We start from the raw sequence: 25,483 nt of genomic DNA, 5'->3' as shown, positions 1-25,483 counted from the left end.
TATCAATCGCAACCAGATATTAAGTTTCCCCAAATTCTCTTACCTTGTTTAGTTGGTACAAATCCAAAATCTTCCGTTCTACATGTGGGATTTTTAATGTGCAGCCCTGCAGCTCCCAGAACTTTGCTATCTGATCCAGGAAATTGAGCTTTACTCTGGTCTGGGCCTGCAGTGGAGAATTAAAATTAATTATATAAATCTAATACAGATGGTGTCTTATGAAGTTCGTCAATACCCACTGGAGTCCAATAAAAACCACTTACATAACCCACACTTACATTTCAAACAAACTTCAGCTTTTATCTTGAACTAAAAGTGACATATTAATACCATAAGTCATTATGTCAACAAACACTTTGTGACAATTTTTGCTTACCTACCTATTTACCAGTTACATTGAACCTGTCTTAATGTGTGCTTTCTTGTGGATTGATATACCCCACATGTACCCACAGGAGAGTAGAGGTGAGGAATTGCTCATTAACACAGTTTACAGTTACCTCCCACAATGTAAAAGGCACAGAGAGGAAGCCATACAATTCACTTTCCTGTTTAAGACGTTAGGCTTACCTCCAATTCATTTAGCCTCTGGATCCGAGGAGTGAAGTGAAGCTTATCAACATCACACGCGAAAGGAGGTTGCCAGTCCTGAAAGAAAAACATGGGATAAGTCCTGCTGTAGCATTTCTAAATATGAAAACACCATAGAAACCTTCACAGTTAAAGGACTGCACCTCTTACAGTTGCTAGTAAAAAAAAACTATAAGCTGTCAGGTAGAGGAATGCTACAAAAAACATCACTATGAAAAACCGGTGTCAATCAAGATGCTAAGATGCGTCGCAGCATATGCTTATAAGACATCGAGGATAACTTAATGAGCACTTTACAGACCAAAGCGACAGCATCTGAAAGACATGCAGTAAACACTGAATCAAACAATGAGCGCAGGAATGGAAAACACGTCACAGATTATCATGGGGTCTGGTATAGTGAGGAACAGCAACAACTGTTTAGATTGGTCCACAAAAATCTTAAAATAATCTTTTCATAGCATAAGCATTCCACACTGCATGATTAAGTCATGACAGCTATAGAAATACCTGCCTTCTACAAAAACATAGGTACCCTAAACGATAGTCTTTGTTTATACAGTACGTTTTATGGTAAATAAGTAATTAAGAACTTCCTGATACAGCCAAAATCCAAAAATGTTCATCCAAAATCCAGCTCAGATCTTATTGAAAGCTAAAACAACAAACTGGTACACACAACATCTGCAGTCCTTGTCTCCATGGGGGCTTTGAAGTGTTCCCATACTGTCTCAGACATTACACACTCTGCAATTTCTCAGGAGCTGCACACAAGAATCGCAAGTCAGCGATGGAGCAACAGTACGGGCACTGAGCAGACAGTGGACTGTATTCAATGTTCGAAAATGTAGAAGCGTTTAGATCAAAATTAAAAACACATTAAATGAGAAGGCCACTGCAATTAAAATTGAAAGTTTTATACAGCATCTCTCCATTGGTAATCAAATATTTTTATATTGGCTACCAACATTTTTAGAAATTAAACACTGAGACAAGTGTAGGATTTTAGTGAACTTGACAGGTAGGTCTAAGATGACCAGTATGTATATACAGTGAGGGATAAAAGTATTTGATCCCCTGCTGATTTTGTACGTTTGCCCACTGACAAAGAAATTATCAGTCTATAATTTTAATGGTAGGTGTATTTTAACAGTGAGAGACAGAATAACAACAAAATCCAGAAAAACGCATTTCAAAAAAGTTATAAATTGATTTGCATGTTAATGAGGGAAATAAGTATTTGATCCCCTATCAATCAGATTTCTGGCTCCCAGGTGTCTTTTATACAGGTAACGAGCTGAGATTAGGAGCGCTCTCTTAAAGGGAGTGCTCCTAATCTCAGCTCGTTACCTGTATAAAAGACACCTGTCCACAGAAGCAATCAATCAATCAGATTCCAAACTCTCCACCATGGCCAAGACCAAAGAGCTGTCCAAGGATGTCAGGGACAAGATTGTAGACCTACACAAGGCTGGAATGGGCTACAAGACCATCGCCAAGCAGCTTGGTGAGAAGGTGACAACGGTTGGTGCGATTATTCGCAAATGGAAGAAACACAAAATAACTGTCAGTCTCCCTCGGTCTGGGGCTCCATGCAAGATCTCACCTCGTGGAGTTTCAATGATCATGAGAACGGTGAGGAATCAGCCAAGAACTACACGGGAGGATCTTGTTAATGATCTCAAGGCAGCTGGGACCATAGTCACCAAGAAAACAATTGGTAACGCACTACGCCGTGAAGGACTGAAATCCTGCAGTGCCCGCAAGGTCCCCCTGCTCAAGAAAGCACATGTACAGGCCCGTCTGAAGTTTGCCAATGAACATCTGAATGATTCAGAGGAGAACTGGGTGAAAGTGTTGTGGTCAGATGAGACCAAAATCGAGCTCTTTGGCATCAACTAAACTCACCGTGTTTGGAGGAGGAGGAATGACCCCAAGAACACCATCCCCACCGTCAAACATGGAGGTGGAAACATTATGCTTTGGGGGTGTTTTTCTGCTAAGGGGACAACTGCACCGCATCAAAGGGACGATGGACGGGGCCATGTACCGTCAAATCTTGGGTGAGAACCTCCTTCCCTCAGCCAGGGCATTGAAAATGGGTCGTGGATGGGTATTCCAGCATGACAATGACCCAAAACACACAGCCAAGGCAACAAAGGAGTGGCTCAAGAAGAAGCACATTGAGGTCCTGGAGTGGCCTAGCCAGTCTCCAGACCTTAATCCCATAGAAAATCTGTGGAGGGAGCTGAAGGTTCGAGTTGCCAAACGTCAGCCTCGAAACCTTAATGACTTGGAGAGGATCTGCAAAGAGGAGTGGGACAAAATCCCTCCTGAGATGTGTGCAAACCTGGTGGCCAACTACAAGAAACGTCTGACCTCTGATTGCCAACAAGGGTTTTGCCACAAAGTACTAAGTCGAAGGGGTCAAATACTTATTGCCCTCATTAACATGCAAATCAATTTATAACTTTTTTTGAAATGCGTTTTTCTGGATTTTTGTTGTTGTTATTCTGTCTCTCACTGTTAAAATACACCTACCATTAAAATTATAGACTGATCATTTCTTTGTCAGTGGGCAAACATACAAAATCAGCAGGGGATCAAATACTTTTTTCCCCTCACTGTATGTATGCATGCATGTGCTTATGTATATATTATATATATATATATATACACCCATGCACAAACATGTACAGAAATTGACAGAAAAGGCTCTCAAAATGTGTAAATAGAGGTCCATTGTTTTTCATGGAGTAATTCACACAAAGAACATTTGGTTTCGTTGATGAAAACAGACGTGTACAGCCGGGGGGGGCGGCCTTGAGGGACGTGCACTCGGCAAGGTAAACATTTTCTTCTGCTCTACCACCTGGACACACCTGGCAACACCTCTGATTAACACCAACACAGCAAAATGTCTCACAATTCTCTATTTCGAATGTACTTGTTTTAAAAGCTGTCCCTTTGGTAGCACAAAATATATAAAACGCTTACTGGAAAAAATAACTCTGTGGGTGGCTGTGTGTGGTCAAGAAAGCAGTTTCTGCAGTTCACAATGCCCACTATGTAATGTCAGCTCAGAGACAGATCAAAAGAAAACATGTCGAATTCAGGAAGAGGAAAGCAAATGAAACAAACAGGACAAGACATCTTCAATTTGCTAAAGGTCAAACATTTTTATGAAGACATTTGCCTTGGTCTTTGAAAAATTAAGGTAGATTGCATAGGATCTGTACTATAAGCAAAATGAGGCCTATTTTCAAACTAAACCTGACAACAACAAAAAAAAAAAATCTACAGAAGTGGTTACTCAAATAAAAAATCTGAAAGGAAAAACAAACTACATGAAATGCATTAAAAAGGCCATCGTGTGTACTTTCAGAACAGTGGTAGGCACATCTCCCAAGTATAACAAATGTACACTTATGTTTTACATTTCTTCTTCCAGAAGCTATAAGAGCTGAAAACCTACAATTGCCCTTTCCCTCAGTCCTAGATCTTAGACAGACCAACGACAATCCGATCCTCTACCACTGCGAAAGAGAAGTCCAGCAGGATTCGAAGGCTCCTGGCTAAGTCTTTTAGCATGGCTGTCACAGAGCACAACAGGCCGGGTACCACTGAAGGGGTGACGACACAGCCATCAATCTGGGACGCTATTATAGACAGTCTTTTGACTCCAACCGCTCAGCTTCCTGTGCAGGAGCCAGATGGACACTTTGTTTGTAAAGCAACAGTGCTGGGATTTCAATCGAGTAAGCGCACACTGGAAAAAGCCCAAGCACAAAAGACTGACCTCACAGTTGTAGGGGGGTGACAAGCAACTAGGTAGCAGAAAATGGGAGCTTAAAAATCATACTCTGTTACCCAACTTCTGCCTTCTGATGTCCATAAGAACAAGCACGATCCTCCGTGGGATCAACCAGACAATTGCAATACCAATGGCTGCAAGTAGCATCAACCAAGTCTCCAAAAAGTAGGTTACAATACAGCAGTAAAGTTTGATTTTTGCTAATAGCAGTATTTTCTGTTGTCATTTCTAATGTAGACTAGATCTACTGTAAATATGGATATAGTGTATTAATTTTGCCAATTACTAATTCTAGACACATACAGAACAGCCCTGTTAAACCAGTTGAGTGAACAAACTGTATTAAATATAGGCTACACTTAGTTGAGTCACCCCGGCCAACACAATAAATGTTTAAATCCTTCCCTTAGTTGAAGCAAGTGCTATAAAATACAATGTTCAAAGCAATAGGTAATACAAGGTGGATATGATCTTTATTTTACCCATCTATCATTAATATGTAAACCACACGAACCCCCAAAGGATGAACTAGCTGTAAATGATGCAATACCTGTTGGTGTTAACGCAACATCACCGTTTTTTCTTTGCAGTCATACAACAGTCCCTGTATGCTCATTAACATGTCTATTTACCTAACTTGAATCACACTTGCGAATATATTAGGCGTGCAATGTTGGGATTTCGTTACTTCCAGTTTATCCTGCTTCTAGTATTAGATTCTACACCATACATCTGTGTTCTGGACGATTGATAATTTGGAGGTTTCAAAGTAGTTCCCTTGAATATAATCCTTTACATAAACTAACAGAATTCTATATCTACAGGATGGAGGGGGGGGAGTAAGCATTCAAATGCACGCGCACACGCACACACACACACACACACACACACACACACACACACACACACACACACACACACACACACACACACTTCTCTTTAGTGCCAGCACAGCTTCAGTCTAACGGTTAAAGATTTCCTCACTCTCTTATCCTGTCAGAACAAAGCCAATCCAGCATGTCACTTATTTACTATACACAATATACTGCCATTTTTAAAACAAGTTTGACAATAACCAATACAGCTTTTTTGCTTTTAAAAACAAAAAGGGGATGGAACAGCAGTGAAAATATTTTAGTTTAATCTCATGTCAAAGTCCACACTGCAGTTCAGTAGTGGGTCCGATCAGCAGGATGAATGAAAGATATTCCCTCAACATGCAGCTGCTGCTGTTGAGAAACTTAACGTTTCAATAATAACCAACCACATCAAATCACTCAATAGACAAGATCGATAAAGTGTATACGATAAGTAAGTATCAATGAGAATTAGAGAGTTTTGCTTGGAGTCAAAATGACAGTGTTATGACATAGAATATCATTCAAGTTCATCTAATTGTCAGGCACTTAGATATACAAATATATGTATTTAAAGATACTGGTGCATCAGAATATCAATTTGGCACTTCTGCAAACTAAGCGTCTTCAATCTTTGTTATTTTCACACATTGAGCTCTGCAAACTGAGCTTCACAAACAAGGTCTTGAGGACAAATCTGTCAATTTTCAGGTGGCCAAAATGGCCAAAACGTCCATCATATACAGATACAGAAGTAAAAATATTCAATTCCCAAGATTTACAACATTAAATTTAAATCAGAGGCAGGAATTTCAATGTGACAAGACTTTATGCGAGTGTGAGTCGGTCAGGGGATTAAACTGATTCAAGAAGTGTGCGTGTTCTGCTTCAGGCACTACATTTATTAGTAGCTTGTTACAAGAGGTTTTAAATAAATAAATAAATAACCTTTAAATCGAGAAATCGTCTAGTAAAGTGTGCATAAATGCCCTTTCCTTGTACAGCTCTCTCCCACAAAGCCTCCAGTCCTGGCACTGCATAGGTCACTTCCTCAGATGAAATCCTAAACCCAGCAAAGGCATGAAACGGGAGACGACGGAAAACGGTGCAAATTCTAGACCACTGACTATACAGACCATAAAATAACGTCAAGATCTTGCAGTCTAGGTTTTGACATCAGAAGCAATGTATGCTATGAAATAAGACCATATAAAAGTGATCACAAAGCAGCCAAACAGTACTCCCAGTCCGTGTGCAGAAATTCTCTGCCTAATCTGGACACCCATCTTTCCACTTTTTCCGCCATTCACAGAAGAGTGGGAATACAAGACACAGGAAACCTTGAGTTTATCTGTATTTTTTCCAACAGCAGAATTAAAAGCCGTTAACAAGAGTCTTAAACGTAATCTATGTAGTTACTCTGATAGCCGTACACCCTACAGTAGACGCCGGAGGAAGTCTATATTTGGACAAGCAAATCAGCATTAAACAAACTTAATATAAAACTATTAACGTTAGAGTAACACTGACAACCAGCATTGTCAAACACGTTCTGTCCATTAGTATTATTACACACACGAAGTCTTATGGCACCAAGACCATTTTTAAATGACAATAGGTAGGACTGTAGGTGGCAGGAAAAATATGAATCCAGTGTAATCACCTAATGCAAACATTGAAACAATGAACGTCTAGGTTTGTTCAAGTTGAGAAATGACATGCAAAATATCACACAAGACAGTGCAACAATATTAAAAATTAATTTAAACCACTACAGCTAACAGATTGTTTTAGTCATCAAATTGCCATAAGAAAGCAATACAAGGAAATAATATACTTTAGTTGAAATGTGAATACAATAAATCGAAACTGTTTTGCTGCAGCCACAGAAGGTTCACCAAGTAATAAAAACGACTGGGATTGTCCTATCAGATTTCTCCTTCAAAAGCCCAAAATAGAAAAATACTAAAATTAAAACTAATCCAAATCTTTAACATGTACTCAAAGGAGGTAATAAATATAATACTAAAAGTTAAGAAAAATCTAACTAAACACAAAAGGCACTTCTATAATACTAAATGTGTAAGCATTTAAGCCTCATTAAATCTACAATTACAATCCCCCACTGCATATTAAAAATGTTTTGTTATCATACAACATCACTTTAACCAGTGGATAAAATATTATTTTGCTGGAATTGCAATGCGTTTAATTACAGTTTAAATGCAAAGACAGCTACATCTTATAAATGTAAAGAAAACATCTTGTTGCAATACATAAGGATTTATATTCTCAAAGCCATCGCTTTTTTTTTTTTTACTTGATTATAAAAAAAAAAAAAAATGAATGGCACAACCAAAATTACTAATGATTAATTTTAGGATATTTCTTGACACACCATGGGTAATCTGAGGAGACGGTGATCTTTCCTTGGTGAATGGTGGTGCAGACATGTGCAAGAATTATTTATTTTTTTAAAGTGGCCATGTTTGCAAGCACACCACCAGTTATACACCAATTCAAAGAAAGGCTGAATTCAAAATTATTTCAGAGTCCAACCAGGAGAGTGTGGCTATGTTAAAAATAAACACACACACACAAATAAACCCTAATCCACACACTTAATTCTTCCACAATAATCCCAGTATAGACTCACAAAATGGCTATATGGAACACTCCACAGCCCCTGCTAACCACAAAGCCAACATGGAGGACAACACCCAAGAAACAGGCCTATTAAGTGTATTTGCTAATATGAACTATGTCCAGGAAAAATTACTTCTTTTCAAGGGGAGGACATTATTTTAATTAAAGCAACCCATGGATTAAGAAAAATAAATACATTAATAAATTAAATACAAATCCACCAAAACGTGTTTTAATTCTGAATTAGCATATGGTTACAAAACATAATTATTGTGGGGGTGAGGGGGGGGATCTAAACAGGGATTTAAAATTTAAGAACCAATCTTAATATTGGAAGTGTATATTCTTTATTTTTTTGTCATGTGTTTACTAACTTTCTAAATATTGACAGGAAACATCCATCAAAATCAAGCCAAAAAGGGAAACCGTGTCTGAAAGCTATCGTCTCCACCACGTTTAAAAAGATCATCCCTTGAAAAACTTAAAAGGCAAAAAAATAAATAAAACATTTCACTTCCTCGTCGGCTCGTTAATGAGTCATCAAACCAGACACAGGCGAAAACGCGGATCAGTGGCCTCGATGTCCGTGTAATTGATTGATTAATTAATGCATTTATTGGCGACACAGAGAAGGCGAGCTGTCCAGGCTGAACTCTGCGGGACAGCTAGTCCCAAGAACATAGTTTTTGGAGGGGGGCGAACAAATGTGCCCTGGGACTGCGCGTCCGTCTGGGAATAAACCGGTCCTCCGCGGCAGGTAAACCCGTTCAAAACTCAAGTTCAAATGTTTAAATCGGTGCTCCCCTCCCCCCTGTCACACACAACTGCCCTCCGATACCAGAGCTGCCATTGTGCGTGTGATGCGGGAGCCCCGTCCAGCCTGCGCCCGGACGCAGCCGCCGGAGCGGGCGGCGTTACATAACGTCAGAGCGGGGGGTTGTTTTCGGGTCGCTCCGGTCGAGTCGCCGCACTGACCCGGGGGAAGAGCAGCCGACCCCGAGCCCGGGCTGGGATAGTGATCCGCCGGGCTGTCGTCAGAGCCCAACTGCTCCCGTTTTCACCGACACTCGCCCCTCTATATATATATATATATATATATATATATACACACACATACACGCAACTTGATAACATATGCCGTCGAATTACGCTTGAACTCAATCAAAATATATCCAATTCGCATAAAAACTGGGGAGAAATCATATTTTAGTTGCTGCCACTAATGAGCGAACGAGCCGAGCCGGGCTTCAGCCCCACGACACCGAGCTCCAGGGCAGAGGAAGCGGGGACGAGAGGCCGGCGCAGCGACTCGCTCACACGGCATCCTCGCCCTCGGAGGCGGGAGCCGGTCGTTTTCCGAGCGCCTCGCACTACGAGAGACGGACGCGCCGGTTAAAGCAGCCATCGGGACGGAAGCGCGGTCGGTTTTATCGCGGTGAATCAATCCCCGCACCGGAGCCTAGTGTTGGGTCAATTAAAAGTTGCGACGACACTGAGTGCCAGTTCCCCGGCTGGGCGACTGTGCAGCCCGGAGTTTGCCCGGCTGTGCCGCGGTCTCGCCGTGTCGTACTTTAATTCCACACTTTAACACCAATTGAGCTTCAGGTGCAAACGCTGGTCCACAACTACGTGCCTTCAGAAACGGAGTGTTTTTTACAGACGGGTGTAACTTTATGGTCAAAAATAAATAAATACACAAATAGAGGTCAACGGCTCGTTTTAATCCCACTTTTTTCTCCATGTGGTGTCAGTAAATAGCGGCCAGGTCTTCCCGTGGCCCGGCACAGCACCCCGGTGCAACCCCACACAAAGAAGAGTCTTCCCGTAAAGCCCCACGCCGCCATATTGAAAACTTTTCTTTAAAAAAAAACATAAAGGTAACATTTCCATTTTTTCTCTGCCACAGTAAAGCACCCGGGTATTTTCTCGGCAGGGTCCCCGGACCCCCCGGCACTTCGTCCGCACTCACCGGCGGCGGGCGGACCTTGCAGATGCCCGTTTTCTCGGCGATAGGCCGGATCTTGTTGATGAAGGCGAAGGGGTCGGCGAATTCCTCCCAGCTGGGCTCGAAGACGGGGCACTCCGGGGGCGGAAGAAACTCGTCGGGCCGGGGCTGAGTCATCGCGGCGGTCCGGGTCCCGGGGCGAGGAAGAGGCAGGTCGCGGTGGTCGTAACCGGGTCAAGCTGGGCTCCGTGTAATCCGGGTCTGGCTGCCTGTTCCTCCGACTCTCCGGCGGCTGCTTCCCTTTAACTCAAACAATCAGCATCAACACTCACACACACCGTGAGAGCTCCGTGCTGCGGCGCGGCTGCGTCCGCTCAGGAAACTAGTGCCCATCATTCCTCCAATTTGGCCCACACTGTCACTATTAATTTAGGTTTCTGTGTTTAAAATCAGTTTAGGAAGTAGTGTTTCATTGGATGGGGTTCCCTTTTTGATAAACCGCCCGATCCGCATTTCCAGTTCAAAAGCGTCTTTGCATCCCTAAATGTCTGCTGAATAACTGGGTGAATTGTTGTGCAAAATGTGTAGTTCTAGTCTTTTTAATGATTGTCTCGACTTTGCATTGCATTGCATTTTGCACCGTTATGTGTGTGTACGTGTCTCTTGTGCCTCCTGCAATCATTCACCCTTGTTTTGAGCAAGTGGATCCTCCTCAAATGGCCCTCCTGGGAAACGATTTATATATAGTTGTGCATTAATATTGATACTGTCGGTGGCCACGTTTTGTCGAAGCAGGAAAGTAATGGCATGTCCCTAAACCAGCGGGTTTCCAGCGCTGGGCTGCACTGGGGCATGTGTGTCTCTCGCTTCAAACATGGAGGACACGACTCCAGTTTGCTGGTATTATGGGCATACAAAGGCGAGCCACTGAATGCATCACATGTGAAATGGGAGCAAAACACGCGTGACACACACGGCTCCCCTCGACTGCGGCTAATCACTATAATAAAGCGTTTACAAACTTACTTTATTCGATTATTATATATGCATTTACTTGTGCAATAAATAAAAACGAAATTGCTGTATGCACTGATGTGCATGTTATAACCCTAAACTAATTATTAAGAGCATTTGTCTGTGCCACCCCATACGCACAAAGACTCACATGCATGCATATGTGTGTGTGTGTGTGTGTGTGTAGTGTTCAGGTTCAGACAATGCCTCTGCTTGTATAAGAGCTCCCATTATGGAGAATCTGACAACAATGTCAATACATAATCCCCCCACTTTAAAATGCCTCTCTCACTAGGGTTGCTTTTGGTTCTGGGTGGGGTTGAGTTTGAAGAATGCACAGTATCAGCACTGGGAGTTTTTTTTAAAAGAGAGGGATTTTACATTTATTGCCAAAAGAAAATCATAATAAAAAAAAACCGAATATAAACCACGCGTCTTTATTAATGTTTACTTGGCGGAGGACTACACGTTCAGCTGACAGCCTCAAGGTAGCCGGGACTCGTTCTTTAAATAGACTCTGTGGAGTTCCTGATTGGGTGTAGCTGTGTGAGGTGGGGGTGCAGGGAGGGGATGGAGTCAATTTCATTGTTAAAACCTGTGTAGTATGAATTGGCGAGTGGGGAGAGCATCAGAAAATAGTCAAATGCAACCCAGAGCAGTATTGATGAGTTTGACAGCATGTGGCAGCGTCTGAGCGCTGGCTTCATTATGCGCCGCGCCTGTGGAGCAGGTCACGCCTCCGACGCGATCGTATAGCGGCCGTAGGTGGGCATCGACATCAACAACCCGAAATAGCGACTACAGCAGCACAGGAAGCCGTGAAGACAAACTCACGACACTTTCACTTTGTTTCCCTGCTAAAGAATACAATGCAAAACCTACAGATGGGTTTCCTCTCCTGGCTATGAAAGTTATCAGATTGCATACTTGCACGCAATAGACACGGCGCCTGTTTATAATAGCCCCCAACACGCTTTAGCTGGTTAAATAAAAACGTATTTTGTGACAGACAGACAGACAGATCAAAGTAACACATTTTTGGTTGCTGGTAGGACCACGTTAAAGAAACAGCATGATGAGGATGTCGCCACGCAAAGCTGGATTGTTCACTGCACAGCCCACTCTTCGTGTTCAGTCGAAGTCACAAATAAAATATGGAAAACAAAAGAAGAATACAAATAAATGAAAGTACATTAGTCAAAGGACTGCCTATGGTCAAGGTCAAGTTTATTAATGGGACATACGAGTCTGTATTCTGCTCACTGTTTCAGCTGATGACAGTTTGACTGTTTTAGCAACGGTATAATGCGAATAAATAGGCTACTGATTATACTTGAATACCTATGAGATTATACAATAATAAATTAGTTCACTTTAGAAGAAAACAAAATATATCCTTATGTCCTACCGTAAAGACAATCAGTTATGTTGGACAAATTATTTTACTAATAATATTAGTAATACATCACTGTCTCATTTGCGGAGACAAATCCCCAATTCTAATTAGTTAATAAACAGCAGTGCTCTGTGTGCTACCAATTAGGGGGTTTCCATTATACAAAAGCACTAACCATTCTAGCAAAAACATATGTACAGACCAGGCAACAGTCATATCATTCAGTCAAACGTTTTTACTATTATTATTAGTTACTTTATTTAAGCATGCATGGCTGGCATATCAGAGGAATATGGGTCAGGAAGATGGGCCCACGCCGCAGGCACGGAAAGCCACACGCCTGTGCTTTGTGCCATGGTGGTGCTCTGTCCACTGTGTATCTGCTCAGAAAGGATATGGTGATAGATGGGAAAAGCCTATGTGTGTCGTGCACACAAGCAAATGGCCATCTCATGCATGCATTCACCGAGAGGATGCGGCAAGCTGAGCAGTATTAACATCGTCAAGATCTCATTGGAGTAGCAGGCATTTTCAACCCTGTCTATGCACTCGTTTGCAAAGTGCATCCTGATGCCCCTTGCGGTCTTTGTCAAAGGCTGTCCATAATAATTGCTGCTAAGGAAGTCTTCTGCCTGTAATCTATGCAAACTTTTACCTTTGCTTGGGGAAACTAGCCATATTGCAGTGCAAGCGATGTCAACACAGTCGCACGTCTGTTGGCTCATTTGATTATCGGTACCGCAGATCTACTGAAGCATCCTCCGCCTCAAACCATGGCCAGGACCGGGTCCCGCACGTAGCGCACGCATGCACGACCCGCCGACGCGCCGCTCCGCAGGGTGGCCATGGCGCTACACACGGAAAACGCACTTAATCAGCTCCTGTTACGTCTGTTCAGTCTCTCCTGGTCGTTTGCCCTGATACGCGTGTGCAGCAGCAGCGCAGTCGTGCGGGGATGCAGATCTGACAGGAGATCGACTGCGTGGGCTGTGCGGTGGCGTCGAGCCGCCGGACTTCGTGCATGCTTTCGTTTCTGCAAGCTCCGCACAATACGGTTCCTAATTGATACAGTAAATATGCGTGGCGTGTAATTGAGAACTGGACACAAAAGCAGCAGCACGACGGATTCAACTTCGCACTGCGCAGTTTTCCCGTGCGTAAAACGAGTCAACTTTCATGACAATATCTCTTATATTCAGTCTTATTAATATATGTATGTATGTATGTATGTATGCACGGTATGAACAAAGTGTCTTTGTCCCCCCCCCCCCCCCCCTCACATGTTCATTTCCTAAACCACGTGTGTTGTCGTTATATAAAGGGACGATGCCGAATACAATGTAAATATTATTACAGTGCCGGGAATTCGAATTTAGAATCCTCCATTTTGGACTTCCTCGCACTAATTTATAATTAATTGTTTTCAACACGATGATGTCTGGACACATAAGCACAGGTTTAGCTGGTTGTTGTATAAGGGTCAAACATCACAAGGCCGGCGCGGTGTGTGCGGGGTGCTGGGGGGCTGATTGAACTCGGGTGCGGGGGACAGTCGCACCGTGTCCTCGGCTCCACGGCTATTTGCATAAGTGGGCGGGGCGGAGACCTGACTGTCGACGTGGCAAACAGGACCGTGTCGGTTGCGTGATTTGTATCTTGCACCGCATGGTCTGAATACACACGCCTCTCAGGAGAAAACATAAAATAATCATTTTACCCATATAACTATGGTAAGGCGATTTTTGAAAGAATGACATTGAACGTTATGCAAATGAATCTTGACCAGCCGACGGAACATGCACACATGTATGACCCAGAACGATGCTTATGCCATGTATTATTCATGCATCTCCAGAGCTTTGTCGGAAGCTGTCTGCAGCGGCGCCGACCGGTATAAAGAGGTACTGCGCTGTGCAATGCTTTTGACTCGCGTCGATGGATACGCAGCACCAGGAAGATACATTCACGTTGAATTGAATGGAAAGTCCGCTGACTTGCTGCCGCCCCCTGTTCAGAGGTGCAGGCTCAGTGGAAACCGCATGTGTACCACGCACGCTTTCATCGCTCCCGCATCGCCTACCAGCTCCCATTAAATACAAAAATAAGTGCCGTCGAGCTGCTGCAGTGCCGTTTAAACATTAGCGTGCAATGCAGAGGCCTCATTACGCAACGCGTCATATGCAAAATATGCAAAGTACGTAGCCGAAGTACTCCAAAATACACAGCATTGGTAACGTAAACACTGCTTTGCATTTTATGATTCACTTCTATCTATTCATGCATCAGTGGACCCCACTCGGTTTAATTTCAACTTCGAGGGTTAAAGGTATATACAGCTCTGGAAAAAATGGAGAGACCACTTAACATGGATTTCTGAACTTGGAGTGGTCTCTTAATTGTTTCCAGAGCTGTATACATGTATTAAAAATACCTACTCTCCATTTCTTCCATTAAATAAGTTATTTCAAACTACTCAAAATATCACCCACGCAGTTATATAAAGTACATATCCTCAGCAATGCCATGAAGAGCAATTCAACAGAAGGGCAGTGTGATGGGTGCGAGTGAGTGAGTGAGTGAACATACATGTGGGTGGGTGGGGGGTAAACAAAGCATCTAGTATAGAAAGTCAACTTCTCACTTCTCAGTATCAAAAAGGCAGCAGCCATACAGCCATAGGTTTAAAAGTTTCAAAACCACAGAACAGGCCATGCATAAATAGAACAAAGTCACAAAATGTTTCAATGAACCATAAACAAAATTATATTTATCAGGGGTGTAGAACTAGGACAATTGGAACAATAAGCATCCTTTTCTCTTTGAGGGACAGAAGCTGTGTCTGTCCAGTTCTTCACTGCTTCATTAAGGTTGCCAAGAAAACAGTCCTGGAGCAAAGATGAAATCCAACTCAGTCCACACCATTCGTAAATTTGGTGGTGGGGAAGAAAAAATAATTAAAATGCAATTCCACTGTTGGAGAACATCACTAGTAATGTAATGGTTATAAACCTCCTAGACCTTTCCCCAATAGCTTCTGTGGAAACACCATTAAACTACCGTGAACCAGATCAGTTTGTTAACTTTTCCATTGTAGGCTGCAGTTCTTTCACACCCCTCCCCTTCCCTCCCCCGAAACAAAAACCAAACCAGCCCAATGTATATACACAAATATTGTTTATTCAGCAGCTGAAAAACACAAAGAGGACGACTTAAAATGAAAGGCAAGAGTAAGACCGAGGCAATGGGTGTAGACTGGAGGCAGTACTGTTCCCTTTTCCTGGCGCGGGAGGTCCAGTGCGCTTGCAGCGGCTCAGTACTCCTCCCCCTCGTCTTCCCCCTCGACGGAGTCCGTGCCCACCTCCTCATAGTCTTTCTCCAGCGCTGCCAGGTCCTCCCGTGCCTCTGCAAACTCGCCCTCCTCCATGCCCTCCCCCACATACCAGTGCACAAAGGCACGCTTGGCATACATCAGGTCGAACTTGTGGTCCAGACGGGCCCAGGCCTCCGCGATGGCAGTGGTGTTGCTCAGCATGCACACCGCCCTCTGCACCTTGGCCAGGTCGCCGCCGGGCACCGCTGTGGGGGGCTGGTAGTTGATGCCCACCTGAAAGAGACAGATAAGGTTGATAAGAGTTAAATTAAACATTCTGGGTTAAATATCTTCTCTGCTTGAACTTCCTAAACAAGGGGGAGATAGAAACTAGGTCTAAAAACACTAAAACATTGACTGATTTGCATGTCAAATGGAAAACAGATCATCTTTCACCCCCACCTTAAAACGAAGTAAAATACAAATGATCTTGGGGCTGTGCAACAAGTGAAATACAGTAAAGGTGGGGATTTAAACAAATAAAAATCATCCTCACCTTGAAGCCAGTGGGGCACCAGTCTACAAACTGGATGGAGCGTTTGGTCTTGATGGCAGCGATGGCAGCATTGACGTCCTTGGGCACCACGTCTCCGCGGTACAGCATGCAACAGGCCATGTACTTGCCATGGCGGGGGTCACACTTCACCATCTGGTTGGCTGGCTCGAAGCAGGCATTGGTGATCTCCGAGACCGACAGCTGCTCGTGGTAGGCCTTCTCGGCCGAGATGATGGGCGAGTAGGTGACCAGGGGGAAGTGGATGCGGGGGTAGGGCACCAGGTTGGTCTGGAACTCGGTCAGATCCACGTTAAGGGCCCCGTCGAAGCGCAGCGAGGCCGTGATGGAGGACACGATCTGGCCAATGAGCCGGTTGAGGTTGGTGTAGGTGGGACGCTCGATGTCCAGGTTGCGGCGGCAGATGTCGTAGATGGCCTCGTTGTCCACCATGAAGGCGCAGTCCGAGTGCTCCAGGGTGGTGTGGGTGGTCAGAATGGAGTTGTAGGGCTCCACCACAGCGGTGGACACCTGGGGAGCTGGGTAAATGGCGAACTCCAGCTTGGACTTCTTGCCGTAGTCCACAGAGAGGCGTTCCATCAGCAAGGAGGTGAAGCCAGAGCCCGTGCCACCACCGAAGCTGTGGAAGATCAGGAAGCCCTGCAGGCCTGTGCACTGGTCAGTCTGCGAGAAGGGAAAGCAAGGTTCTTACTTTTACTTGGAACTGCACGACACAATATTTTGTCTGGACTAGATCACAGTTAATGACACTCACGGGAGGATTTTCAAAGTTTAATTGGTGTCAAGTGTTAAGCTAGATAGATTTTTCCTCCCCCTGGGAGGGCTGGGGGGTCCTGGACTCACCAGTTTGCGGACACGCTCCAGGACCATGTCGATGATCTCCTTGCCCACGGTATAGTGCCCCCGGGCATAGTTGTTTGCTGCGTCTTCCTTGCCCGAGATGAGCTGCTCAGGATGGAAGAGCTGCTTGTAAGTGCCAGTCCTGACCTCATCTGGAAACGAAGAGCAACCATCACTTCTGTACCCCCCTAACTGTGCCACGACAACACATAGTAAACACCAGGGCCTTAGAGCCAGGAGGTTTCGATTTTTGACCCACTTAAATGTAACACTCTGCAATGCTCAGACTTGTCGCTAGGTTATCTAACAGGTTTGTGGTTAAACAAAGGGAGGAAAGATTTGACAGCAGCCCTGAGCACTGCAGTCTTGTGCAATTGTGGTCACAAACATGCATCAACATAACTGAGTGCAGAGCACAATCTTTCAACAATAGCAAATGGAGCTCCCAATCCATCTGCTGCTTTTCATTCTATCAGATCTATGGTTTACTTTACTTACCCTGCCCCTCCACTCCCCCATCTATTTCTTCCTACATTTCCCTCCAATGTCTTTCCAGTTTAGTAAGGCTTATTCTACCCTTCATGGTTTTCTGCACTCAGTTTACATCATGCTTGTAATTAAAAAAACTGAACTCTGCTCATGTTGTCCACCTGCTTAATAAATTGATGCCTACCTATAAATGACTTGTGTAACAGATTGTACAGACACAGGTTGGAATTGCACTTTATTATATGCTCCCATCAACTGTAAATCAGTGCTGCATTACATCACTTCACTTACAACATGCATTTTTGATAATGAGAAGAAAGGCCACGCCACCCAGAACACTCATGCACTCCACCCCACCCCCCAAATCCACCTGGCACACCACAAATCCCAGGAGAGCTTCGATCGACACCACACATCCCTCGCCTGGCCCGCTCAGACCCTCGAGTCCTGGCCTGCCCAACTCACCAATGACAGCAGGCTCCAGGTCCACAAACACAGCGCGGGGCACATGCTTGCCCGAGCCAGTCTCACTGAAGAAAGTGTTAAAGGAGTCATCCCCGCCACCAATGGTCTTGTCGCTCGGCATATTGCCGTTGGGCTGGATGCCATGCTCCAGACAGTACAGCTCCCAGCATGCATTGCCAATCTGTACTCCTGCCTGGCCCACATGGATGGAGATGCACTCACGCTACACAAGCACACACAATGCAGAGGATAGGGGGAGAGAGACAGGGAAAAAAGAAAAAGACAAAACAAGGCCATTAGACCAGGTCCTTACCCACCACCGTTGGCTCCAGGTCCACGAATATGGCCCTGGGGACATGGCGGCCCGAGCTTCCTGTGTTGAAGAAGGTGTTGAAGGGGTCCTGGCGGGAGTTGACCCCCTCGGCCCCCTCCTGCACCACTCCGTCAGGCTCCACCCCATGCTCCAGGCAGAAGAGCTCCCAGCAGGCATTGCCAGTCTGAACCCCCGCCTGGCCCACATGGATGGAGATACACTCGCGCTGTAGGCCAACAACAACACCATCACAACATCCGCCTTGACAATGCCAAGCTGCGACGCACGGAGAAGACCAACGCACTCTGGTCGCACTTGTTTCTAAAGAGCGCCACACAGGGCAGCGACAAGAAGTTACACAGTATTCTGAATCTGCAGCAGTTCGGTTAATTCTGGGAAAACCCAGCTCCAGTTCTGGGATGCCAATTTTTCTCAACAACATACCGACAACAGGTCAACAACACTTTCCTCTTTATTTACTATTAAACAGTTAAGGGATGCCCCACGAGGGGTTATTCCAAAACATCAGACAGAAAGTTGCTAAACAGGATATGGAGCAGGAAATGGTCTCCAGTCACCATTTTGTTTCAATTGGGTTATACTCAGGCATGGCCTTTTCACATCACTAAAATACAGAGGGCCTTAAAACTTAAATAAACAAGGATTTGATCAATAACTACTATAAAATCTTAAACAAATAAAAATAAATCCAGTACTGTACATGGAATACAAGCCTAAAGGAAAGCAAAGAGTGTTTAGGAAGATTTAAAGACCCTCTATAAAAGTGATCTCCAGGAATGAATGCTCCAGAAGCACACCAAGAATGTCTGGAGTGAAATGCTTTGCAGCAACTACACCTGCCCCCGTCTATGGGGAAGAATGCAGTACAGTGGACACCTGCTATTCCTTATCACACAGGGCTGTAAAGTTGCTTACAGTTTACATCATGAAGTGCAGAAGACTTTGTGTGTCCACAAGGCAATAAAAACATAAGCAAAGGGGACATCTGGCAAATCATTAGTGCCAGTCAGTAATATCTGTCAAACAATAACACCTACATAATCCCATAGTGGAAACCAGCTTTAAAAGGGGTTACGACCTCTCCAAGAATTAAACTTCTGATAGACAGGCAGCAGCGTTACCAAAATTTCATTTTGTATAGGCAAGAAAAGCAGAAAAGCAGGGGACTCTTTCAGAAATGCTCAGCTTTGACCTGTACTTCTATTCAGCTTGTGGTTAGCCGTTTATGAGAGTTCATTAGCCCTTTACAATGCAGGACTCGTGCAGATTTCCAGCAGGAAACGATTACAGAAACAGCTATGCTGCAGAACAGCCTTCAGTCCTGGCACAACAATAGGCCCTCACAGAGAATCTCTCCGCCTGTATCCTCTACCTAGGAACTGTCATCCTCACAAACAAAACATTTAGAGATTTCCCTGCTCCAGAAGAGGAATATTCTCCCAGCAGGACCTCATGAAAAGGTCAATCAGCTGCTGGTTTGTGGAACCGTTTCAAGATTTTGCTTCTGGACATATTTCGGCCCCTGCCAGATAAAACTGAAGGAAATGAAGCAGCCAAAGAATTGGCCCCTCCTACAAATTCCACAAAGCGTAGGTGGGGAAGGGAAGAGGCACACCATTTTGAAAGTTACCTACCCTTGAAATATGGGAGGAATCTGAAAGCATTCCAAGAATAAGGAGTGGAAAATAGCAACAAAATGTCCTGTCATCTTACGCCTTTACTGCACAATTGTTCCAAGGGAAAGGACTTTCACAATCTGGAAGTCAACATCAAGGTCACACAATACAACTGCCAAGAGATCTGTGAAGAAAGCAAAGGAGGGCGGCAAACATTGACCTTCACAATAGAGCACTTGCAGACTTCTGACCTCTACTGTGCAGCCACTGTTTGATAGGCAGAAGTCCAATGAGAGAGTGGGGGGGGAGGAGGGGACAAAAATATATACACACATGTAATGTATGCTTCTGGCATTGCAACATTTGTTCAAGGCAGTCACATCGTACTGTTCTTGCCTTCTGAATGGTTAATTAAGGGGACCAGCTCGGTCGAAGTTTCCTGTTCACCAACAAAGGCAATAGGGGGTTGGGAGTTGGAGAAGAGATTTCATGTCAACAAAACTGTGCCAAATAAAGCGTGTGAGGCGACAGTCCTTCTCTGGACTTTGTTAATCAGTTAACTTTGAATTGCAATTGAAGTTAAGATGTATTTATATGCCAGAAGACATTTTGATCCAACTGCTGGTTCAAAGTTAACCGATTTTATGCTACAATAAAAATAGGTTTACAGGTTTAGGTTTTGTAGGGTTAGGGAAGGACATGTGGATACTAAACCAGAGCCCCTGCCTACTTACTACACCAGTGCAGCTATCCCACCTTTTCCAGATTTAAAATGGGCTTCCCTTTGGCAGTAATTGATTGACATGTACCAACTCCAGTTCGGCTTTTGTGATGGGCATCCTGACCACCAGGGCACACTGCCATGTGCTAACAGTGACACTCCTCATGTGACAGCTGACTGTGTAACAATTTGATAGACAGTAAAAACAATTCCTGCTCAGAGTCCTGACCTCAGACCCATAGCTCACAGGGGAGTAAAAGAACCAATAGATTTGACTACATAATACATAGAAATTGTGTCATTCATTCGCTTAGGCTGTACATGCACTAGAAATCCGAATTGAACCCGGTTTAGAAACGAGAATTGATCAAAACGGCACGAAACCTGGTACTAAAACAGCAACTGCGACTGTACAGTACCAGTCCGGCTTCAGCACTGCGCAGGGGCGAGACGGGGATGCGGTGGCGCCGAAATTCAAAGACGACACAATTTCAGGAAAGAGCGAAGGTCCCGTTCTGGCGACGCAGATTTCCGCAGTTCTGCGCAGATGTGCGGAATCCCGGCGATCCCATTGGCGGAGCAGCGCAGAACTCCGCACATCTGCGCCACACGAACGCCACCTTAGATTCGGCAACGCGGCCGACGTGTTATTACTCGTCTATGAAAGAGGTGGAGCTGATCACTTCTGAAACTTCCTCCCCCTCCCCCTGTGCCATGTGTGTGGTCGACAGCCGCAAGTGTTACAACATGCCTGGTTTACTACCTGTCGGACATGTTACTAACTTTGAATGGCAGGACTGCGGGGATGGAGAGAGCAAGAACAAAACCAATCTGTCTCTGCAAACCACTGACGCAGCAGAACTGAACCAGCTAAACAGGTTGGCACCTCAGTATAGTCTCTAAAACTCAAATCCAGGTCCTCCCATAAGTGCTCCCAGTTCGATACAGGGGGAAACCCCTCCTTTGGACAAGTGGTCTGCAGAGGTCTGACGCCCGTGTGCGTAAACTGGCACGTCAATCAGGTGGTGTAAAGCGCTTACTCATCACAAAAGACACACATGTGGACTTCGCTCCAGCCTTTTAAACCCGTGCCTGTGGAAGTGGGGTATTAATCACGACAAAGGAATGTGCACAGGGCAATAATACAGAAGCGTGCAGCTGCTCCAAGGCCTCTGCCCCCCACCCCCACGCCACCCGAGACCAGGGGGCCCCTTCAATAGATTCCGCACATTCCCGCAACGGGGCGGACAGGCACCGCACTCTCCTGCCAGATGCATTGGGGATAAAAAGAGTCCGAGAGAAAGGCATTAAAAAGAAAGCATGTCCAAATGTGAGATCCACTCCCAGCTGCATATATGAGAGTCGTCACCGGATCCATGTTGTCTGCTTTGCACGGAATTCAGAACTTAGAACTTAGAACTTAGAACTCTAGAAGCTGCGCGCCAATTCGATAGAATAGTAACAGATCCATTCACGACGCCCGTTTATTACACGGTTACTACCGCGACAATGCGACGTTTCATTACGTCCAAAAAACAATTTAACATTCACCGTTTATACAGTAACATTTCAACTTTGGCGCCTTTTGCACTGTGGCGAATAACTACGCACTGGAAGAAAAGAACAAAAAAGTAACTTACCATTGTGTCTTTAAAAGAACAAAAGAGTTAAACAAAGTGCTAGTGGTTTTCAGGTCTCTTTGAAAGAGGATTTACATGTAGGGTTTGGTTTTCCGGAGCTCCGTTGACTCTAGACGCGCTACGGGTCTCCGCCAACACAGCAATGCCGGCGCAGGGCAAGATTTCACTTTATACGCAGAGCGCTGGACACGACTGTCCGCCCGGAGAGAGACGCCATTGGTGGGGAGCTCAGTCAATCTTTGCAGCAGGCGGTGTTTATTGGCTGAGCTAACCTCACAGGCCCCAAGTCGTGCTGCTATTGGACAGATGTCTCCTGTCCCTGTGTGGAGGTGAATACTGTCGCTCATGAAGACTAAAACGCAATTATTAAAAACGCAATTAATATTAGTCCACAAGCGCAATACTAAAGGCCCAAAATAACTGGTTAATGTCTCTTCTTATTATTCAATTATATTATGTTTGTGAAGGCAGTATTTACGCATGTGGGGTGGATAAGGGTGTTGGGACGGTATAAAATTGGGAAGAAGGGGCTGGGGGTACATCAAATAATTCAAACTTATTTTTAAAGTGTGTAAACCAATCACCATTAGAGTATTCTTTTGAAATGTGTTGAGACGAACCTGTTTGGTGAGAAACGTGTTTCAACAAGAAGGCGCCTCTTTGCCCTACATATGTGTTTTTGCATATATACACTCAACTAGGTATATACTGTAGGTATTTTAGAGTTATTTTTCTTTTGAATTGAATTGCCATTGGATTAGCATTGGATTAGGATAATGAATATAGTAAGGTGTTGTAATCTGATTGGGTATTTGAAGGCACATGCAGTAGGCTACAATTCAAAATCTAGAGGCAACAAATTAGGTGGAGCAACCAGGGAAACCTTGAAAAATGAATACTTTGGAATAAGAGAACAAGCTTCAAACTGTGCTCCCAAAACTGAGGTGTCACAAACATACGTGTATCAATTCCCACTGAATGCAAGTAACAAAATGGGATCTAGAACATAAATTAAATGCAAATCTGACTTTTTCTTTCTTTTTAAAAACAAATACAGTAATTCACCCCCTAACAATGTGCTGGTACCTCCACAATGCCCAGCTTGACAGCAGAGAGATACTACAGTACTGGTATCACAACGGAGCAAGCCCTACACTGACACCCTTCCTCCCAGCAGATTGCCTTGGCCGATTATAAAAGACTCTTAGAACTATTTTGATAAGCTGTCATGGCCAGGCTATCTAACCACACATTTTTCAAAATAAGTCTATCAGCCCCGGCTTTCATTTCCAATGGCTCCAAAAATGAAAGCTTGTTTTTTTATGTGGCCTTTCTTCTCTGCAGTTATTTTTAAAAGTTGCTCTTTGTCTGTCATTCCAAAAAATAATAATGAGCCATGCTTCAGTTTTAGCATTTGCTATGGTTTACCTAAACAAATCACTCTAGAAATCTGAGGGGTAGTTGACTATACCACATAATGTTTTGAATTTTACAAACACAAGGGATATGATTATTAATTACAATCCTTGCCTGTGGGACGGTGTGGGAGCCTTTATGTTGCCCTGTATTCAACTCACATCTCAAATCCTTTTATAGCAACCATACAAACAACACAAAGCTAGACAGCACATATAAGCCTGTTTATTCTTCACACCTGAAAAGCACAGCAGCTAAACAATGAGGGGTCTGTGCCTGGCACTGTGGGAGAGCGCCGGTGAGAATGTTTCCACTGCTGTAGATCTTAATGAGCACACTATCACTTATAGCGACAGTTTTATTTAGATTGGCACTCGGTGCTTCGGAACAGGTCATCCAGCCTGTTTGCCCGCTGGATCGATTAGAGTACACCTACGGAAAGAATATCTAAACACCGCCTGGGTGGCAAGAGACATCTTCCACCAGGCTGGCTTTGGAAAATGTGCGCTCCTGCCACCAGCAGCTTTAGTACACAGTGGATGTTCGCAAGGTTTCTAGGCAAGAGGTCTTGATTTCCACACTGCACGATCTTAAACGAAACCTGCATTGCCATGTTATCCCACAACCCCTTCCATCTAATCGTTTTTTATGAAAAACGCTAAATTTGATTTCTTAATTGACAACTTACAATTGTTACAATATACCACAATATTGTTTACATACAGTTACCTATATATATACAGCTGGGTATTTACTGGTACAATCTAGGTAAAGTACCTCGCTCTAGGGTACAACAGAGGTGTCCCCCACCTGGGATTGAAGGCAGGATTCCAGAGCCCTAACAACTACTCCACACTCACACACACATATATATATATACACATATACACTCAGCAAAAAAATAAACGTCCCTTTTTCAGGACACTGTATTTTAAAGATAATTTTATAAAAATCCAAATAACTTTACAGATCTTTATTGATAAGGGTTTAAACAATGTTTTCCATGCTTGTTCAATGAACCATAAACAATTAATGAACATTGAAACGGTTGTTAAGATACTAACAGCTTTCAGACGGAGACCTTTCTACTGACTCTGAAAAACACCAAAAGAAAGATGCCCAGGGTCCCTGCTCATGCGCATGAACGTGTCTCAGGCATGCTGCAAGGAGGCATGAGGACTGCAGATGTGGCCAGGGCAATAAACTGCAATGTCTGAACTGTGAGACGCCTAACAGCGTTACAGGAGACAGGAAGGACAGCTGGTCGTCCTCGCAGTGGCAGACCACGTGTACAAACACCTGCACAGGATCGGTACATCAGATTATCACACCTGCGGGACAGGCACAGGATGGCAACAACAACTGCCCGAGTGACACCAGGAACGCACAATCCCTCCATCAGTGCTCAGACTGTCTGCAATCGGCTGAGAGAGGCTGGACTGAGGGCTTGTAGACCTGTTGTAAGGCAGGTCCTCACCAGACATCACCGGCAACAACGTCGCCTATGGGCACAAACCCACCTTCACTGGACGTGATTTCCTGCAAGACACGAATGTCAGTGTTCTGCCATGGCCAGTGAAGAGCCCGGATCTCAATCCCATTGAGCATGTCTGGGACCTGTTGGATCGGAGGGTGAGGGCTAGGGCCATTCCCTCCAGAAATGTCCGGGAACTTGCAAGTGCCTTGATGGAAGAGTGGGGTAACATCTCACAGCAAGAACTGGCACATCTGGGTCAGTCCACGAGGAGGAGATGCACTGCAGGACTTAATGCAGCTGGTGGCCACAGCAGATACCGACTGTTACTTTTGATTTTG

General features: G+C 44.4%; 2 protein-coding genes across 12 annotated transcripts in view; both read right to left on the bottom strand.

The window, feature by feature from the left end:
• Positions 1-10,187, bottom strand: part of kdm5ba (lysine demethylase 5Ba) — a 30,214-nt gene extending 20,027 nt beyond the window's left edge. For 6 of the 10 annotated variants that reach the window (XM_066703499.1, XM_066703500.1, XM_066703505.1 and 3 more), the window contains exons 1-3: positions 9,878-10,186; positions 571-648; positions 44-166 (exon numbers count right to left, since the gene is read on the bottom strand). In XM_066703499.1, the coding sequence (XP_066559596.1) occupies positions 44-166; positions 571-648; positions 9,878-10,030 (354 nt within the window). In that variant the 5' untranslated portion in view covers positions 10,031-10,186. Of the gene's footprint in view, positions 1-43; positions 167-570; positions 649-9,877 lie in introns of all 10 variants that reach the window. The other 4 variants (XM_066703504.1, XM_066703506.1, XM_066703507.1 and 1 more) reach the window with 2 other exon arrangements.
• A 5,233-nt stretch (positions 10,188-15,420) lies between these two features.
• Positions 15,421-22,408, bottom strand: tuba5 (tubulin alpha 5). Of its 2 annotated transcripts, none has more exons than XM_066703496.1 (5): positions 22,253-22,408; positions 18,255-18,480; positions 16,991-17,139; positions 16,130-16,810; positions 15,421-15,867 (listed from the first exon to the last, which is right to left on the bottom strand). In XM_066703496.1, exons 1-5 carry the CDS (start codon positions 22,253-22,255, stop codon positions 15,574-15,576), a joined length of 1,353 nt encoding a protein of 450 aa, XP_066559593.1. In that variant the 5' UTR covers positions 22,256-22,408; the 3' UTR covers positions 15,421-15,573. The 2 variants fall into 2 exon arrangements, with proteins under 2 accessions (XP_066559593.1, XP_066559594.1); XM_066703497.1 differs by lacking the exon at positions 18,255-18,480 and adding an exon at positions 17,942-18,164.
• Between the last annotated feature and the right edge of the window lie 3,075 nt (positions 22,409-25,483).

Source organism: Amia ocellicauda, chromosome 5 (genome assembly GCF_036373705.1).
Source record: "Amia ocellicauda isolate fAmiCal2 chromosome 5, fAmiCal2.hap1, whole genome shotgun sequence".
Lineage (NCBI taxonomy): Eukaryota > Metazoa > Chordata > Actinopteri > Amiiformes > Amiidae > Amia > Amia ocellicauda.
Note: the sequence above shows the minus strand (reverse complement) of the source record. Positions and strands in the feature narration are given on the sequence as shown.

Excerpts from the sequence above, each read along its gene's own strand:
- tuba5 (XM_066703496.1), bottom strand. Across the intron at positions 17,140-18,254 it reads CCTGGAGCCAACGGTGGTGG|ATGAGGTCAGGACTGGCACT; the intron begins GTAAGGACCTGG and ends CTTCGTTTCCAG. Across the intron at positions 15,868-16,129 it reads GGTGCCCCACTGGCTTCAAG|GTGGGCATCAACTACCAGCC; the intron begins GTGAGGATGATT and ends TGTCTCTTTCAG.